Raw genomic sequence first — 19,925 nt, forward strand, 5'->3', positions numbered from 1 at the left:
ACATGGTGAAACCCCATCTCTACAAACTGTACCAAAAAGTTAGCTGGGTGTGGTGGCACATTCCTTTATTCCCAGCTACTCGGGAGGCTGAGGTGGGAGGATCACTTGAGCCCAGGAGGTGGAGGATACAGTGAGCTGTGATCACACCACTCCACTCTAGCCCAGGCAGTGCAAGACCCTGTCTCAAAAAAACAAAATAATTAAGTTTATTTCAGTACCTATTGAAAAAAACAGTCAGATGCACAAAATCAATCTTTTCCCAAAGGAAACCTTCCACACGGGACCATGGTGCTCTACAATGCAGAAACATGGATTCAAGAAGAATCAACACCACCACCAGATAATGGAGAGAGGTGGAACTCAAACCACAAAGCTAAAGAATTCCATTTCCAGATGTGGCATTAAGATTTTATGACTTTGCAAGTCCAAACAAGAAGATAAATACTTGTGCAAAAACAAAGTTAGAGTATAACAAATTACAGCCAAACTTCCATCTTCAACTACTACTCTTTCTCTATCTTAAGCTACCTTCTTTTCTAATGGAGACTTGTGGGCTGTGCAAATACAAACAGACATCAGGAAGCCAGGAGCAGGCCAGTCTGCTGTGCCTCATCCCTCCTGGCTGCTGCACCACAGCTGAGCAAACCATTTGAAAAGACAAACAGAAACGTACAGTGAGTAGGAATCTTTGGTGTCTTGCTTGGACTGTGAAACACGAAAGCAAGGCTGGCTCCTAACAGCTCACCCTGCCCGGGCCAGGTCTCCTGTTGTCATTTCACAGGCCGGCTCCCAATTTCTCATTTGCTCAATACAAAGCTGCTTCAAGATTCCTGAAGCACAAGAGGGCCTCCACCGCTCCACAGCATCACAGGTGTGGTTCCTTCCTCCACTGCCCTGCCTGCACATGAGGAGCCTGACGAAGACCAAACCAGTGCCCCGGAGGCACAGCCAACAGACCTGTGGCTGCCCTCGGGGCTCCACAGAGATGCCCACAAAGCACAGAGAGAGCCGAGGCTTCCAATTTCCCTCCAAACAGGCAGGCTCACGTCCGTGACTTGCTTCTCACCTGCAGAACTGGGCCCAAAATAGAGGGGAGTGGAATTTAATATCCATAAAAATCAGTTGTTTATGGTCTCATTTTCAGCTCACAATTATCCTGTGTTTTCCCCTCTTGGTGGTGGTTTAACATGGCTGGGCTCTAAGTATAATCCTGCCTCTTGGAGCAGGCTGCAAAGCAGCAGAGGGTTACTCATACAACACGGTGGGGCCTTCTAATGAACCCCATTACTCGGAAGGCAGCATTTCCATGCAGAGTGAGTCACCAGCAGGCACTTGGCTTTGCAGGGCTCCCGGTGACCTGTTTGCATTTACATCCAAGATCCCGAAGTGGGCTGTACAGTTCCTGTTTCTCTACAAAGTGCAGCTTATTAGCAAAAGCGAATAGAATTTTAAATAATGACCAGTGTTTTTACAGGCTACATTTAGTTTATCTCCCCATCCCACCCAGCTTACCTTCCCTGAAAAAACCCACTATGAAATGGCTTCACAAGTTAATCAGTTTGTTTTTATAAAACACTTATAAAAATAATGATGGTTGTCTTCTTACATACATATGTGAGACCGTACTTTCTTCATCTGATAAAACTCCTAAAAACCAAAGTAACAGTTTGCATAGGTATACTTAATTTTGTGCAAATCTTACTAAAATAAGGCCATCTTCAGTGTTCAGACAGTGTCATGCTGATTAAAGTAAGCCCTCAAGAAATAAGAAAAATTCTCTGCATTCCAAATTCTCTCCAAAGACATCCGACTTCCCAGGCAGAGAGCTGAGACCAGTGGCTCTGCCGGCACCATAAGGCAACACACGCTGGGGAGGACACACGTCCTGGAAGTAAAATCCAAAGGGACAGGTGATACGTGCTTTCGTGATGGAGGCAGGACGGGCTCCATCTTTATTCTTCCTTTATAAAACAGAGGCCAAAATGCAGGAGGCAACAGGACCATTCGCACAGTTGCAGGTGTACAGTCTTCCTGTGGTGCTGCTGCTGAACAGCTGGAATTCTGACATGGGGCACTTCTGGACATCACTGAACCCCAATATTTGCTTGGTGTGATCTGAGCTGCAAGATGAATCACTCAAAGGGATAGGAGAATGACACCCAAAAAATACGAGGAAAAAACGGAGCAAAGAAAACTGCCATAGGAGCAACCAGCTTATGAGACTTACATTCTATATATAACATAAGGTGGAAAGGCCCGGCTAGAGAGAGAGAGGAAAGATACAGAAAATTCCCCTCCCCACAAATCAAGTATTGTCAGGAAACATTAAAGTAGAAATCTTTGTAAGCAGCTTTGCATTTAACATTCAGTCAAGACACTAAAACCTTACAAAACAAGAACCTCTATTAAAAAAAAAAAAAAAAAAAGAAGCAGCAGCAGCTAACAACAGGAGTCCTCAAAGTCACCCAGTATCTTGTAGCACAGAATGGAGTGTTCCTGGGCCAAGGCTGCCAGCTCCTTCAGGAACTCTGGGAAGAGGGCAGCAGCCAGCATGGGGTTCCTCACTGGCAGGGGCAGGTTGGGGGGTGCCTCAGCCACCTTGGTTCTGTGGGTCAGGAAGGGCTGAAGCACTCTTGGAGGTCCATCCAAAAGGTTCTTGCCACTTCCTGTCCTGGAAGCCTCCTGAATGGGATCTGAAAGCAGAAAGAAGACCATGATGGCGTCCCTCCATAGCCTTCCCATCCGCCTTCTTCAGTGGAGCATGCGTTTGGGGGCAGAGTTGCTGGAGAGTATCTAGTTATGAGTGCAGTTCCTATACTGGACTAAATCCTGAAGATGCAGCCCCTGTGCACTCCATGACACACATATTTGCCCAACAGATATCCTCCAGCATATAGCAGGGTGATATGAGACTTTCATCCAAAATTCCTTCTAAGGAACTTCACGCAGAAATCATGGAAAGAATATAGGTTTGTCAAGAACCCTCCATGCCAGAATATGGAAACGGGGAAAACTGACAAAGGCATCTCCTGTCACTGGCTTATTAAGGGGCGATGAGCAGCCCCACCTGCTCTCCCAGCCTCCAATGCTGTGATGACTGTTCTCCCTTTGCCGGTTAAGCCCTGACAGCACAGCATAGCTCCAGCAGGGAGGCTGGGTGCACTGGGTCACTCCAAGCTCTCTGCAGCGGGTGCTCCAGCCTCTCAGGCTCCCCAGTGACCTCCAGTCTTCTTCTGGCTGGGACCGCCAACGTTTGACATAAAAGGAGAGCGCAGGATTCCTTGAGATCAGCAGAAATAATGGAAGGGAAGTTGGGTGCTGATAAGACCAGAGTAAGAACTTTCTGCAACCACGGGGAATTAGTAGTATCAAATGGCTTAGAAACCTACATTGAAGGAGGGTTGCCAAGGGTTTCCATCTCAATTTCAATAACATAGGCCTAAGATGAGTTCAAACTTTAACATATCCAAGTGATTTGCATTTTCTTATCAAATTACTTTTTACTAATTAAAATGGTTCAACTTCCCTCTTTGATTCCTGAACATCACCAGCCCTCATATATTTGTAGGAATTATTTATGCCTTCCTCTGCCCCCTACCCAAACAATCTCATTACTCCTTACAAATCATTATATTCAAGTTCTTCATTATTTTGGCTGCTTCTTAGAATTCAGTACCATTTTTCAACACTCTTCTCAGAGTGTTGCTTAACTACAGTACTAAAAATTCTTGACATTTATAATACTTTCCACATCTCACTACTATAGTCTTTAGTGTTAAAAAAAAAAAAAACTTCCACTTTCCTGCTTTAAATATCCTTTTAGATTAAGACTTATCACAGCTTTAATGCCATAAAGAACTGGAAAAGTTGCTGAGAATCTGTCTTCTGCTACCTTTTAGCAGAAATTCATGCCCCGGCAACAGAGTGAGCACAAAAGTGTTGATATCACTGAGGTACATGTCAACCTTGGAGAGCACGCCTTCTCATCCCCGACCATAGCTCAGGCCCTCCCACTCTCCAAAGCACCCAGCAAAGCTCACAAAGGAAGCTGGCCTGCATTCCTGTGGGGAATGGGACACTGCGGACACTACTCCCAGACCGAAACCTGCACTGCTCATGCTGGTTCCTCCACCTGGAATTCCCTGCCCCATTTCTCTGCTCACCTAAATCTTACTAGCCTTAGAGGCATTATTAGTATAGCGGTTAAGACCACAGAGTCTGCCACTTGCTGGCTGACTTCAGGCAAGTTGCTTTACCTCTCTGTACTTCGATTTCCTCACCTGCCAAAAGCTCATAGAGTTGTTATAAGGATTAAATGAATCAATGGGTAAAAAGTACACAGGGACCTCTGAATGGGTGTCAGCTACCTCATCATCCTCATCAGTACCGTTGCCACCAAGTTCACAATGAATTTCCAGTTTCCTGCCCCCAGAATTCATTCCTATAGTCTTTATGCCTTCCTCTGCCCTCTACCTAGTCTCATTCTAGCCTCCTCTCCATGTTATTGACCAACTAAGGCCTGCACTGCCCTTCAGCCTCACATTGTTTATGTTTTATCTCCTCTACTAGACTCCAGCCTTTCTCAGGGCTGAGCCCTATCTGATAACACGTCTTTAGCAACCCCTAACACACTTCTATATTCATAGTAGGAGCTAATAAATATTTGCTGAATGAATGAGTGAAGGAACTGATCTCATCAGTCTTCCCCACTCCTGATGCTCCCTGCAGCTGCTCATATTCCTCATCTCCCCATTCTCCTTCAAATTCATTCATTCTCTTCTCCCCTAAAAAGGGGTTTTGTGATTCATTTATCCAGCTTGAGCTGTGAATAAAAAGTGTCATTGCTAAGGCTCATTTACTCAGCATGAATCCAAGAATCAGAACTGTCTTCACTAATGAAGACAGGAGAACACCCAGTGAGGGAGACCAGGGGCTGGCCGGGAGATCCATAGCATAATTCCATCAGCGGCTGCAGCACGTTGACCCGGGCTCCCCTCCGGGGTCTTGGCCTTTCAGTGTGTCACCAAGCACCATCAAATTCTCCATTCAAAAGCAAGTGGACCCGAGTTATGGTCCCTACCTGGCCACCAGCTCATCACAGAATGTCTCAGTTTCCATCTCTGTAAACTGGGGACATTACCTACCTGATCTCCCTTCTAGAATTAGTGCCCAGTAAAAGAGCTCTGAACATAAGTAAATACAGTGAACTGTTACTCTGTGGTTTGGAAAGTATTTGAGTAGAAAGAGAAAGGCCTGGCAAGTGGCTGAATCTCAGAGACCAACAGCCTCAAGAATAATAATGTGGAACTGGGAACAGGACATCAGCTTGCTCTGGAGCAGCGGCCACACAGACTTTTACTGCTGTTGGAAGCATTAGTGAGAAGGCTCGTTTTTCACCGGCGCTGCCAGGAGGCAAAGGGAATGCAGGCCCTGCATGATGGAGCCGCTCTGGCTGCAGGCGCCTGAGTTACGCCCCTCATAAAAGGGTCCAACAAGCATGCACGAGCACCTGAAGAAAAAGGCAGGGCGGAGGGAAGTATAAATAAATGTCAGAATTAGGAATGGCTTCTGAAATGTTGCCCTGGGTCTGAAAAGCTGCAACAGAAGGTTTTCAAGACTAACACTGGGAAGATTTCAGAAGTGAGGAGAGAGATACGTTACGTGTTCATCTCCCTGGCAGCAGTATTAGGCAAAGGGTAGAGCACGCAGATACTTGGACCACCAAATATTTGGCCCATTACCATAATTCTTCATTGTAAACTGCTCTGCATCCCAGTGAGAACAGGCCTCCCAGATTTGAATCATTTATAGGAAATCACGTCACAGTAAATGCTTCAGAAGTCAGCTTTGTATAAGGGGACAGGAAACTCTCGTTCTGTCAGTTAAAGATGCTTTAAGTGGGGGAAGAGTATGACTTGGCTAACCTGGAAAAGTTAGAAAGTTAATCTAAAAAAACTCAAGTAAAAGAAAAGTGTTATATCCAGAGAGAAGATTCTTACAGGTCAAAGCCCTGGAGTGTCACAGACCTTGCTTAAGGAGCATGGAACCCAGCTAACTAATCTGACAACCGTAGGCAGTGAGAACAAGTTCCCCAGGCATATATTTTGCAATCATGGCCTCCAGATATTCTGAAACCAGGACAAGCCCAAGGTGTGAGTGACCCTCACCCTTTCCCTGAATGTGGGGGTTAAGGCTCCGTGTACTCTGAGTATCTAGTGTACCTCAGTGTATCTAGGTTGGCCAGTGTGTACACTCGTCTCTGAATTAGCTAAGATGGGCTCAGGCACTTGAGTTTCATGATCCTGGCTGAATACCCCGGACCTCTAATTTGGGCTTCCTTAATGAAAATGAAGCTAATGGTACCTGTTTTGCCCTTTTCAGAGTGCTATTGGATAATGAAAATTGACCGCCTGAGAAAGCACCTTCTAAACTGTAAAATACAATGAAGACTAGGCCTTGTCTAGGAGACTACAAAATGCCCACAACTTATTGCAGCTCTTCCCATCAAGCGGGAGGGTTTTTGCTCCGTTCTTCAATCTGCGCTGGCCCTGTGTCTTGGTTCGGCCAACAGAATGCTGCAGAACGGACCTTACATACGCTCTGAGTCTGAGCCTCTGAAGATTTTCTATGCTTCTGCTCTCACTCTTGGAACCCTATTAACTGTGACATGGACCAGCCTGGGCTACTCTGCCGGATGGTTAGGAACACCCCCATCACCCTCATCACTCCAGCCAACAGCCACAGATGTGAGTGAGGCCATCCGAGACATCCAGCCGCCCACTGACGGCAGCCACACAAGCGAGTCCAGGCAAAATCACCCTGGCCCAGATCAGCAAAACACCCAGATGACCACACAGATTCATAAGCAATCATAAATGGCCTTGTGCTAAGCCAATGAGTTTTTGCAGTGGTTTATTATACTGGTAACTGGTGCACCTTCTCTCGCGGGGTGGGTGGCAGCAACATGCGCCCTGTTCAGGAGGAACACAGCTCACACACTGACCACCCACCCGTGTGTCTAAGGAGGCCACATGGCACCTGAAGTCCACCTTCCCACGGAGGTGCCGGAGCCTTTCCCTCCATGAACACCTTTGCCTGCTCTTCTCAAAGTCCAATAGCCTGAAGCCCGACTCCTCACTTTACCAGTGGCACATGGCCTACCTTTCTTTCAAACCCTACCTTGCAGTACCCTAAGGGCTCATCACAACCCAAGTTCTGGCTTCAGCTAGAAAGCACCTAAGAGATGGAGAACAAATCCTTCATTGAAAAGTCAAGGGACATTGGGCCTGTGAGGTAAAGCGACCAAGATCAAATAGCTGCACAGGGGCAGCGTCAGGCCTTCAGAGTTCTGGGTTCTTTCCAGCTTCTTTGAAAGGTGGAACAATTGCCCTGACTTTCATTTCCACCACTCACTGCCAATCTTGTTTCTGATCACTTGCCTATGGCTCAGGACCGAGCGCCTTAGTCTCTCCATTGTTCGTCTGCCACAAAGAAGCCTGACTGCTCTGTGTGTGGAAAAGTAAAAGCCAGTGCAATATGTGGCATTCCTACTTTGCTCCTACCAAGGCCTAAGTTACAGCTCAGGGGACAATGGTCAGCAAATCGGTCCAACCAGAGCTTAAATAAGGTAAAGCAGCAGTGGTGCTCCCGGGCCTGGCCAGCCATTCTCAGCGCTCCTACTAGCACCGACCCATCCCCTGCCCCCACTCCTCACTCTGCCAGGGCCCTGGCCTAACGCCTCCTCTAGAGTTCATAAAAAGGCACTCTCAGAGGTTTTAGGCTGAGCATAAACTTTACTTCTCACAGTCCAAACCGTTTTTTGTTTTGTTTTTTGTTTTACCTCCTAGGGCCCATAAAGCACACTTATTTTTGGCCCAAGAGCCTCTGAAAACATAATAAAGAGAACACATGCCCTCCTCAGGACAGGGCTGCCCAAAGAAATGGCTCGGAGAGTGCACATAATGCCTCTTTCTGGCCCATGTGTGCTGTGTGATTTATTCTAGCCTGATAATCCCCTACACGTCAGCTCCTTCCAGGCACCACTCTCAGTTAAAAAACCAAATCCCCTCTAGACCGTCCACAGAGGAAACCGGCCAGGTGCGAGCAAGGGAGACCTTTCTTTAGGTTTAAGAATGTGAAGAGGTGGTTCCTCCCTGTTGCATAAAAATGAAAATATCTGAATGCTTCTAGGATCCAGAAGCCAGTGCAGCGTCTGTGAACTGAGGCCAGTAGGCTAGGGACGTGGAGGAGGAATTTAAGGAGGGGCGCTGTGGAGAAACCCGGCTTACCTTTGGTTAGTGCCGCAGGGGTCATATCAGACGTGTCCACACGGAAGAGCAGGTATTGCTGGGCTTGTATGAGGAGTCCTGGGAAGTCTCTCTCCACAGAAGCAAACTGTTCAATCTTGTTTTTCACAGATGCAAGGACCTGTCAAAACAGCATTACTGACGTTAATGCCTCACCATGAAATTCCACTCTCAGTTATCAATATATCTGGCAGGTACAACCCTCATCATGGGAACTATTATGATGTTAGACATTGGCTCATTTTTAACTGCCTGGGTGTTCTGCATAGGGCACCCTCAAAACATCGAACTAAATGAAGCTCTACAGTTTGTTTAGAATAAACTACACAGTGAGCTTAATAGGACAGGGAAGGAAAGCAAATGAATTAGAGCAGAGATGCCCTACAAATTAGCACCCACAAAATCAACAGGTATGGATGTGGGCTCAGCTAACATACCTGATAGAGAGAGCGGACACTTGGCTGGAAGACCATGTTGGTGTTGAGCAGAAAGGAGCGCAGGAGTGGCTGGGGGTAGCTGGCTAGCTGAGTAATGATCCCAATAAGCAGCAAATTAACATGTAAAGAGTTCTCCAGCATGTTCTCCAGCTTTGACAGGACCACGCTGATGAATGGGCCTGCAGGAAGAACATAAGGCTTCAGGGCTGGCTGGGCTCACACGGATGCCTTTCCCTGACAGCGGCAGAACCATCGGTGCCACAGCTCCCAAACCACCACGGGCCTGCAGGTACAAGCCAGACAGCAAATACGGCCAAGTTTTCTCCTGCCTCGAGACCAAAACAGAAAGCAAACCACCACGGCAAAAAGAAAACAGAAAAATAGGCATGGCTACTGACATTCTGACTCCATGAGCAGTTTTGATACTTATTAAAATTATCACAGACCTCGAAAAAAAACCAAATAATTTAACTTTTTAAAATTAAAATATGCTTTTCTACTTTGTTCCTGTATTTCTTGGGGCTGCCAGTGCTTAACACATGACAGCCATCATCTCATGATGCACAGACTGTATGGACTGTAGCGTTTCATGTAAGCACCAGAGGCCATTGAAAGTCTTAGTAACAAAAAATCTGTGTAAAGAACACCAAAAATGCACAAACTATGTTTATCAAATAGCAACACTGAGAACAGGGGTTGCCTATCCTGAACAAGCACACTGAGAAAAATTTGGTTTTGTCAAGTGTCGTAATGTGGAACAATAAAAAAAAAAATAGGTGAGAGATGGAGGAGCACCTGGTTATAACCTTAGCAATTCACTAACCACATCTGAATTTTCAGAGGAGAGAGAAAAGGGTGTCAGTTTTGGGAGATATAGTTCAGTGTGTCATAGATTTCTTAAAAAAGAAAATCCGTATGACTACAAAAGCAGTCATTTAGAAAAAGCAATTTAAAAAATTAGTCATATAAAAGCAGTCCATTAAAAAAAAAATAGGCAAAAAGAAGTTTCTGCTACTTTGGGTCACTAGAAAATTAATATGCTTTGAGTTCACTGAGGGCAGGGAAAACCAAAAATAAATCTGGCATTAATAAACTTACTTGAAGATACTTTAAATTTTTACCATAAAAGTGTTCTGTTAAACACAATCAATGAGAATTTGTATTTCCCTTGGTGGAGCTATTGATGATGCTACTAAACCATGACATGTTTATAACAAAAGCACACATCCCTTGATAAATAAGCCATGCCTTATGAAGATGTCACCAACATTAACAAAAACATACTTCATCACAAGATGCTTCATTCAGAAGCCCTGGTAGCATAAGAGAGTAAAACCCTTTGCAAGGAACAGAAGCTCTGTGTGTAGAATGGGAACACCAAACCGAAACCTTTACCACACAGGGGAGGAAGAGGGTAACTGCAATATCTCTGTCTCCAGGAACACTGAGGATGTCTCTAAGGGATCTCAACACAAGAGGCACCATCCCCTCATGTGTGGCATTTAGCCTCAACTTCCCCATCCTTGGGATGGGAGGCAGAGGTCTTTAGTCACTTTCCATGACACAAGAGGTCAATGAACTCTTCAGATAGAGCCTCTTTGGAGATGCTTACAAACAACTGGGAGACTTTGCCAAACACATTTGGAAACTCTGGATAGGGACCCCAGCTTGAAAGCAATGAATGGTTTTCTCATAAAGAACCCCAGAAGTGTCAATGGTAACTCTTAAGGCATCACAACACAATGCTGGCTTTCCAGGTAGATCTAGAGGGGGAAGGCTGCTGTCCTCAGCTTCCTCTCACCTGCTCCCCTACAGTCCCTGGCTCAGCATCTATTTCCTTCCAGATGGAGCAAAAGCAGGTGAATTAAGACATACTTAGGTGGCCAGAGTCTTCTGTAAAACATATGACCCTAAAATGATCCCTCAACTTCTCTTCCCCAGTCCCAGATTGTGCCTGGCCGCATCCAGCCATCCTACAAACTCTAAACTGCTGACCATGCAGTGACCAGGGGAGACCATCCACAGGACATCACTACTGTAAGGGGTGAGGTGAAGTGGGAGGGTTCCCACAAGCTTGAATCCCATGCCCTGTGGAGAGGAAGATCATGTCATCATTGACCTATGTGAATGACGGACTATTATTAGGTCAAGGCCAGTAGACTGTAATGATACAAATGGAGTTCACTTTGACATTATAATTAGTGTCTGCTAATTAAATGACTCATCACTCCTTGAGCGTGTGCAATAAAAAATGTGTTAAAACTTTCAAATTCCTACTTTATTCTTAGTTTCTGGCACTACAAAAAAAAAAAATCCCTGCTTAACAGAAAGTGCATAGGGGGATCTGGTAAGCAGCCGAAAATCGAAAGACTCAGCACAATTCAGGAAGCCGCAGGTGTGTCTGGAAGACAGCGGTTTTATTTTCTTCCCACATCTCCTAGGAGCACAGATAGACTCCCCGCCTCACAAAGTATTACATTCTTCACAGTCACTGAGACTATCTCCACTGCGCCTCCTGTCATCCACTCACCGCTCTCCCCTGTTCCCTGCCTCCATCGAACCTGCACCCTCTTCCTGCACTTCCCCTGTCCAAGAATGGAGCAGCCGTCGATTCTGTGCCTCCACTCAGCAAATTCTACCCTGGACATATCTCCTGATGTGGACCTGAAGCTCCACCTCCCCTGCTCCACTGCCTGAGGTCAGTCTCATTTCTGGTCTGGACTCCAGCAACAGTATTATTATGTTAATAGAGATTTAATTTAATTATTATTGAAAACAGTTATTAAGCACATCCTATCTGCCAGGCAGTGTGCTGAGCACTTTTCATGTATCAACTCACTCAAGATTCAAAACAACCCTAGGAAGTATATTTATTATTTATCCCCATGTAAAGAGGAGGCAGAATGCTAAGTGAACCCAGCTTTGAATAATAGAATTTTAATTCGCACCACCTGTTCCAGTGCTCTTACCCAACACATTATCTTGCCTGCCAAGGAGAGAGAGAGAGAGAGCCAGAAAAAGAGAGACAGAGAGAGACCTAGCATTTTTAACAATACACCCTGGAGACCACACCTCGTATCAACACATACAGAGCTGTCTCATCTCAGGACCACAAAACATTAGATGGCCAGGGTGTTGCACAAGCAAGTCAGTCTCCCACCGGTGGGTGTTTGAGTTGTTTCCAGTCTTCTTCTATTCTAAACAATGCTGCAATGAACATCCTTGTATGTACACCTCAGCACACAGTGTGAATACAGCTCTGAGGACATTCCTAGAAACAGAATTACTAGATAAAGGCACTGGCACATTCTGAATTCTGACATAGCAATAAGGGTGTCTCACTTGTTTTTCCTGGCACCAACGTCTCCCCATTCCAGTGCTCGGCCCACACTCCTACCAAAGCTGGCCTTTTCAGATCCAGTCACATCATTCCTCAACTTTATACTCCAGGGGCTTCTTCAGTGCCAGGGCACAAGGTTTCCATCCCTCGGCTTGGCCCAAAGGCCCTTCATAAGCTGGCACCAACCAAGCTTTCTGCCTTTCTCTCCCACCTCCCCATCCCACATCATCCATGCGGTCATACCCCACAGGCTGGCAGGCTCTTCAGTCTCCTCCTGCTGTCTCCTCTGTCTGCACTATCATTCTCACCTGCTTTTACCTGGGGACTTCCCTGCACTGTCCATGCCTGTCCTCTGTGAGGCCATTCCCACTCCCCTCACTGGGTTCCCACTGGACTTGGCATATGACAACTAATCATGCATTTCCCACTAAGAGAGTACCCTTCTTTGTTGGGGTCTCCTCTGAAAGTCTGTGAATTCCTTTAATGTTGTGTCCTTATTTCCTAGCATAGCACCTGCCAAACATCAGGGGATCAATAAAAGATTGCTGAACACATGAATAAATAAAATTAGACAAATGGAATGCTTTGATTTTGCTGGGAAGTGAACTCATTTCAGTGGAAATCAGATGCCCTGGAGAGAAGTAGTTAAGCCTAATGCTACAGAACACACTCAGAAGTTCAGAAACTATAAAGCAGACATACATGGAAAGAGAGATGTTTCCTAAAGCTGTGTACAAGGTTCAAAAGAGGAAAAGGGAAGGTTTTAGTGACAATTACCTGTATGTATCAAAGAGCTTGCAGAATGTTTTGTCAGTTCTCAGGTGTATTATATGTAAAATATTGATGTTATTTAATTGGGTGTTAGATTAGCCTTTTTTTTTTTTACCTTGCCCTGAGCTATACTTTCTTTCCTCTATTTACACATTTCCCAGGAATGAAGCTCCTCTGTAAGAAAGCTGGCATTCTGAAGAATAATCTTCATGGCCATGGGTAGCCCAGATGTCCTACGAGAAGGCAAGCTGTGACATGCCAAGTTACTGCTGCCCTTTCCCTCCAAGTGAACTCTTCCAGCTCCCCCTTCCTTGTCTCCCTTATCAACTGGGAAAAGTGAGATTATCTAATCCATTTTACTTATGATTGACTGACTGATTGAATTTTAATTAAAACTTATTCACACTGAAACGTTATCTCAACTAGAACCGCAGGCCTTTAATTGTGAAATTAAAAGCTTTCTTCCTGTATATACAAATCTTCAGGCATCAGTAAATAGATGAATAAATATTGGAGGAGGAGGCTGGAAGAGCTCCTTGAAATCACATAAGCCTACTTGGCTGGCTGGACCAGAAGGCAATCTGTTTTCATCTATTTTGGGTTACTCCAAGAGGTGGGAGCACAGTCCCTTCTCACCAAGCTTCTCCAGGGAGCTACCTGTCATAAAATGAATAATGACCTCTCAGTATCTCATTCAGTCCTCACAGGAGCAAACGGAAGGCCTGGGATGCTAAGGCCACATGCTGCTAAATGCTAGAGCCAGGACTCCACCCCTGGCCTGGCTCCAAGACCACTGTCGCCCTCCGTTGCTACTATCTTCCAGCCCCTCTCCTTGCTACCTAAACACCATCCAGTGATCCCACCCCGGCCCTCCCTGGGCTTAGTGAGCCATCTCATCTATGGTGATTCCCATTGCACCATGATTTGTAAATGCAGGTTTTGTTGGCTAATATTTAATGATGTTTTCTACCATAAGTCTTCACCCCAATCTGCCTATCTATAAATCCTACCCTATCCCCTTACCTCTTGCAAGATTCCTACCTGTGGCTGGTGGTGTATCATTGAACACACTCTTTCAAAGCACTCTTAGTTGATGTGGGTCCACTCCACTTATTTTTGGATAAAGATTTTGTGATTCTCTGAAATGAGCTCCCAGGCAAAGGCACAGCTAACCCCGATGCCTCTGATGTGTGCACAGCTACTGTCACCCAACAAGGACTCTGAGCACCTATTCTGTGCTCTGTCCACTCTTCCAGTGCTAGGGATAGGGCTCCACCCTCACAGAGCATGCATTCTACTCGGGGAGACAGTCATTTGTTAAAAATAAATGTAAATAAGTGCTAAGGAGAAAAATAAGTTAGTTACACTAGAATAAATGAAGTCATTAAATAAGAAGTCTGGATTCTTGTGTGGTTTAATCAGTCCTACTAGTTTTACTAAGTAATAAAATCTAACCCCTAGCTTGAGAAATACATAAGATAGTCATTGCAAGACTCGCAAAATAAAGTCACCCCTCTTTGCTCTTGACAAAAATATTTTCAGCCCTCTGTTAGACAAACCGATCATATTCCTTACCTTTGCCTACCTTACTTTCCTGTTCCAATACATACAAGTACTTTCAAAAGCAGAAACCACAAAGCAATGTAAGATGGTCACCTGTGAATGGGGTGCTTTGAGTCCTCACGGGATGGCGACTGGCAAAGGCAGCCTCATCTCTCCGCACAAACGGGGAAAGCACAGTCTCTACAGCAGGTGTCTCCACTATAAAAGAGTCAAAGTCATCCTCCTCCTCTTCTAGCTCCTTCTTCCCCTCCTCCTCCTTTTCTCCTTTGCTCTCTTCTTCCTTCCCTTCTTCCTCCTTAGTGAGAAGCAAGGGATCAGGTGTGGGGAAATTCTGTTCCATCAAGCCCTCAGTGCTGGAATCCAGCTCTTTAATGATTTGGTCATACTGGGCAATGAGATCCTCGCTCTCTGGGTTGGCGGCCGTCAGGTTAGAGCGGTACTCTGCCTCAGGGGCAGGGGATGCTAACTCTGAGTTGGATTCTGTGGCTGCTTCAGGTTCCCTCTCTTGCTTTGGCTCCATGGGCGCACTGTGAAACGGGTCTGAATTGTCCCTATTGCACTCCTCCTCTGAATCTGTCTCTGGCTGGGTGCTGAGGAGGGAGCCGTTGTTGATGGGAACAGTCTGAACTTCAGCCTGGGCTTCAGCTGGTGGCCTAGCAGCTTCCTCCTGAGAATCCTTCACGTCCTCGGAGTCCTTCTCCGCACACAGCCTGTACACCATCACATCATCCTGAAAGTCCGACTCTTCTATGTAGGACCCTTTGAAGAGCAGGATGGCATTCTTCTTCATCTCCTGGATGTGTTTTGGGGGATCGATGGGTGCCGGAGGGCATGAAACCTCCAGATCGTCATAAGGCCCCGGGGAGCCCACATCAGCCCCTGAGGAGATTCCAGTGTCATAGCTGTCATCCCATTCCAGCTCTGTCTGGCTCTTGTCCTTTCTGGGAGCCAGCTGAGATCCCGTCTTCCTGGGGAGTTGTTGCGGGAGCCCAAACACAGGGCAGGCCGAGCTCACACTGCCCTCCTCCGTCAGACTCTGGAGAAACGTCTCAGGGTCGGGGGAGTCGCCATCATACAGGGCGGACCAGACACGGCAGTCCCTCATGCAGCGGAGGATGTTGGTGTGGGCCTCCCACAGGTACTGCAGGTAGCTGATGTCCAAGGCTTTCCCATACTCCACAATGCAGGCTGACTGGGAGAACGCTTCAGGGAATGGCCACTCCACAGGCCCTGCACAGGAGGCAGAGATCCATTAGAACAAGGCAGGTGTGGGGACAAAGGTCGTGGATGGGGGTGTGATCCATTTGGGCTAAGACTGTGTCTTGCCAGCTACTTTGGGTCTAATTATATCTGATTAAATAACCTCTGAATAATATGGTTAGATTGTAAGAAGGAAAGATTAATAATAGAAACTCTACCCTCACAGAAGATAGAAAACCAATATAGCCAGTCAATAGTGGCTATAGCCAATGGAAATCTATTATCTGGTACGAGTCATTAGAGAAAGAAGAGCTGATGATAGCAATCTCTCAGGTTGTTGAGAGGATCAAATTAGGTAATACACCTGATATAGTACCTGCCACAGAGTGATAACCTTAAAGTTTTTTACTTTGAATCTAAAGTGGAAGGCTGATAATCCATGAATTTGAGAACCAGACTTTTTGTAGAAAAATCCTGAGTTTTTAGAAAAGCCTATTAACTCATTCTGCCTTCCTGGGGACTATCGGGGATGTTGATATTATCAAATGGTCTCTTAAAGTAAAATCATATTCACTACAAAAGTCATTTCAACCTAAGAATGCTGCTTATGTTACCATGACTGCCTTTGATGTTAAAAGTTCCAACTTCACTACTGAAATAGCTGTGAAAATATCTTCCTATGAGTTTACATTTTCCCTCAAAAGAAAAAGACTGAGGGAAAAATATATAGTCTATCATTTCTTAAGCATCTAGTATGCTGCAGGTGCTTTATCAATGCTATCTAATTCTCCCAATGATCCTGTATGGTAGATATTATTTTCTCCATTTTCAGATAAAGAAATTGAGGCTCAGAGATGAAAGAATGCCCAACCCAAATTGCGGAAGAGTCACAATTCAAGCACAGGCAATTTCACACCGACCTCCATTCTTACTTCAGTGCCACATCTTTGCAGGCCTCATGTCTCTTCATGCTCTAAATCTCTACCAGACTGGGTCAGAATTGAGCCTTTAAGGATACCCATTTCCAGGGCATTAGGGTAGACATAATTCATATTTGACAGCTCTACTGCTAAAACGTTAGTGTTTATCTCTCATCTATGTTATGTAAAAAGACATCAAATACTACTACTAGCAATATTTATTGTGCACTTACTACATGCCAGGCAGTCTTCTAAGAGCTTTACATGTCTTCACTTGCTTTCCTGAGAATAACCCTTTGAAGTAGGTACTATTTTACAGATAAGAAAAAAAATTTAGAAAACTTAAGTAATTTGCCCAAGAAAGTAGTAGAACCAAGACACAGAACCAAGATGCAGAACCTGAATCTTGGCTCTGCTACTTTCTTGGGCAAATTATTTACCCCTGTACAGTAATTACTCTGGCTAGCTAGCCAGCTATGTCACCACACATCCATTAGGGCATTTATCTGCTGTAAGGCAATTCCAGAGGCAGGAGAGTAGAAAGAACATGGAATCTGGAACCAGAGAACCTACTTAGCTGTATAACCATGAACAAGTCAATTCCTCTCTGAGTTTGTTTATTCATCTGTAAAATGGGAATACTACCTTCTTCAGAGCATTAAAAGTGATCACACAGGGAAAGAAGTTGGCAAGTTATGGAGAATCATAGGTTTAACTTGAATTTTGAATTCTGAGGCAAGGCTAGCCACAGAATCATTCTTGAAAAAACTTTCATAGTAAATTTAGAAAAGACATCAATTTTTAAATATGTTTTTAAAACAACTTTTAGGTATGAAAATATAAAATATCCATACTAACTTGCCTAATAGGAAAATACAATTAAATTACATAAATTGCTAATTTCCATGCATCTTTATATAAAGACAAAGAATCAGTAAGACAACCTTAATTTCTACAAATTATATTAATATCAAACATACTGACATTTTCTTAGTCAAGTAACCCAGCTTTTAAATACACTTTATCTAAGAAAATTATAGCTGAGTGGACAGAATGACATTGTTGGGGTGGATATCAGAATACAAACTGGAAACGCTTGACTCAACACCAGGACTGGGGATTTCCTAGTGGTCACAGGCCATGCAGAAAGTTCCCGAATTGAAACAGCCATATGACCATCAAAGATACACAAATGCCCCCTTGCTCCAGCTGCCTGCCAGAGAGCCAAGGTTGACAGAGATTGCCATTTCAATTTTGCTTGTATGAGGTGAACCGTAGCTGGCAAATAGCACCGAGCATCATAACCCCTGTAAAGTGTTTATGGCAGCCTTCCTCATTAGGTCAATCAAATGCATGTGATTCCGCTGTCACATCACAAATTTCAAGTTTTAAAGTGATATACAATAATATGTAAATCCTTATGACAGATTTCTGTAAGTGGCTCATTTTAGAAATTAAAATAAGGGCTGATTCTGTCTCAGTAATAGCCATCTCCACACCTCTCACCCCTGTCTTGTTTCCGAAGACAAGCTAGCACACGTTTTCACATTTTGACTCTGAGGATCCCACTAGAAAGTCCACATAAAATAAAGATCTGGCAACACTACGTAATGTCTGGGCATGTCAATGAACACTGATTACGTGTCCATAACTCCTTACAAAGCAGAAAAGGATCCCAACTAGTCATTCATAAAAGAAATGGGACCCACTACATAATTCCCTGTCCACCCAAAGGGACACACATCCCAAGGCGAGATGAAATGGCATCCTTTGGTTTAAAGATCACCACTAGCAAGTTCCTACCTGAAGTGTCATGCATACACTTTGACCAGAGAATATAATCCCTCTCTTGGTTCCCCAGCGTCAGAGTGATCCCGCTGGAGCAGCACACAGGAGTCAAGGCAAGCAGCTTGGCCGCAGAAACAGAGTAACAGTCTCTCTCCTTCACAGCCCACCTCTGACTCAGCATCATGTGATTGCAGGGGATCAGATACCTAGAATGACAAAAAGAACCAGCGTTTGGTCTCTGCAATGTCTTGAACCATTACTAGGACTAACTAAACCATAACAGGGACTCCTTGTGGCCAGGGGCAGACTCATCATCTCCCAGCTCTCAACTGATCATCTCATCAGCCACCAGGGTTTACTCCCTAGCTTAATTTCTTCTGAAGGAACATCCTCTTTACAAAGTACTTAATGTTCTTTACAATTCAGTCTCCAGAACCTTCTGCATCTCTTAAATGATCCCTCTTCACTTCCATGCCTTTGTGCCCACTGTCACCTTTACCTGGCCTGAGATTTCCCCTTTTCTCTGCCTGACCAATGCCTTTCATTCTACAAAGTCCAGCTTCAGTGTCACCTTCTTTGAGAGGGAGCTAATCCCTCCCTCCACTATGCTCATGGGCCTCTATCAAGCACATTACCTTGTATCACGATTACTTCAGTGTCTACCTCCTCAATATAATGTGCTACCACAGCAAGGAGTTGCTTCGATCATTTCTCTTATAATCCCAGAAACTCTGGCTCATCACAGGCACTGAATGGCAGCAGCAAACAACCACTCCATAATGTAAACCTTTTCTTTACGTTCTCACGGGTATGTTCTCACGGGTGACCAGGAGAAAATATAATGGAAAATGACTCATTGAGGATCACTGGGCCCCATTTCACACAAAACACTTTTGGTTGGTGATCAAAAGCATCTTAGTATCATTATGAACCTGGGGACAAGAAAACCTGAGCAACCATTTCTGACACATCTGGAGCACATCAGTGAGCTTCGTGGCTAGAATAAAGTGTGTTTAAATGACTTCCTTTCTTAACAGGGGAAAAAAAAGTACTGCTTATTTAAACAAAAATGGAGCAAATGGGATAAAGAACTTATAGCCAGAGCCCAGCATCACATACGTGTGCAGGAGCCAATTTCAGATGAGCCCAAGCCCTTATGTGAACAATCACAACCTTTCAATCAGCCAGCACGTTTTTACTTCTGTATTCGGCATTTGAGAAAGAAGCAGTGCAGAGAAAAACAAGCTAAGATTAAGCTTTTCATTAAAAAAAGATAAAAAGTACGACTTTCAGGACATGTCTTCAGGCCTGTAAACATTCAACCATCTCCCACACCTACTGTTGATCCAAATGAGGAAAATCTAAGTTGATATTCACAACTGATCCACTGCAAGAACCAGAGTCAGAGAGGGAAGAAAGATTCCGTTCTCTTTGTGCTACTTGATACTGAAGGTTTTAATCATACTTTCCAGGTATGATATGGCAAACTTGCCACTTAACCTTCAGTTCTCAGAAAAGGCAAACCATCTAGGTAAGGCAGTCCTCATCCCCTCCTCCCACTGTCCCCATGGGCAGATATATATTGTGAACCTGCTATCAG

General features: G+C 44.8%; 1 protein-coding gene across 1 annotated transcript in view; it reads right to left on the reverse strand.

Moving 5' to 3' along the window:
- Positions 1–2,337: 2,337 nt before the first annotated feature.
- The window catches only part of FAM160A1 (family with sequence similarity 160 member A1), a 94,822-nt gene continuing 77,234 nt past the window's right edge, over positions 2,338–19,925 (reverse strand). The window contains exons 7-11 of the mRNA XM_023226260.2: positions 18,341–18,531; positions 14,511–15,647; positions 8,744–8,922; positions 8,289–8,427; positions 2,338–2,693 (exon numbers count right to left, since the gene is read on the reverse strand). Of these exons, the coding sequence (XP_023082028.2) occupies positions 2,440–2,693; positions 8,289–8,427; positions 8,744–8,922; positions 14,511–15,647; positions 18,341–18,531 (1,900 nt within the window). The 3' untranslated portion in view covers positions 2,338–2,439. The remainder of the gene's footprint in view (positions 2,694–8,288; positions 8,428–8,743; positions 8,923–14,510; positions 15,648–18,340; positions 18,532–19,925) is intronic.

Source organism: Piliocolobus tephrosceles, chromosome 3, assembly GCF_002776525.5.
Source record: "Piliocolobus tephrosceles isolate RC106 chromosome 3, ASM277652v3, whole genome shotgun sequence".
Lineage (NCBI taxonomy): Eukaryota > Metazoa > Chordata > Mammalia > Primates > Cercopithecidae > Piliocolobus > Piliocolobus tephrosceles.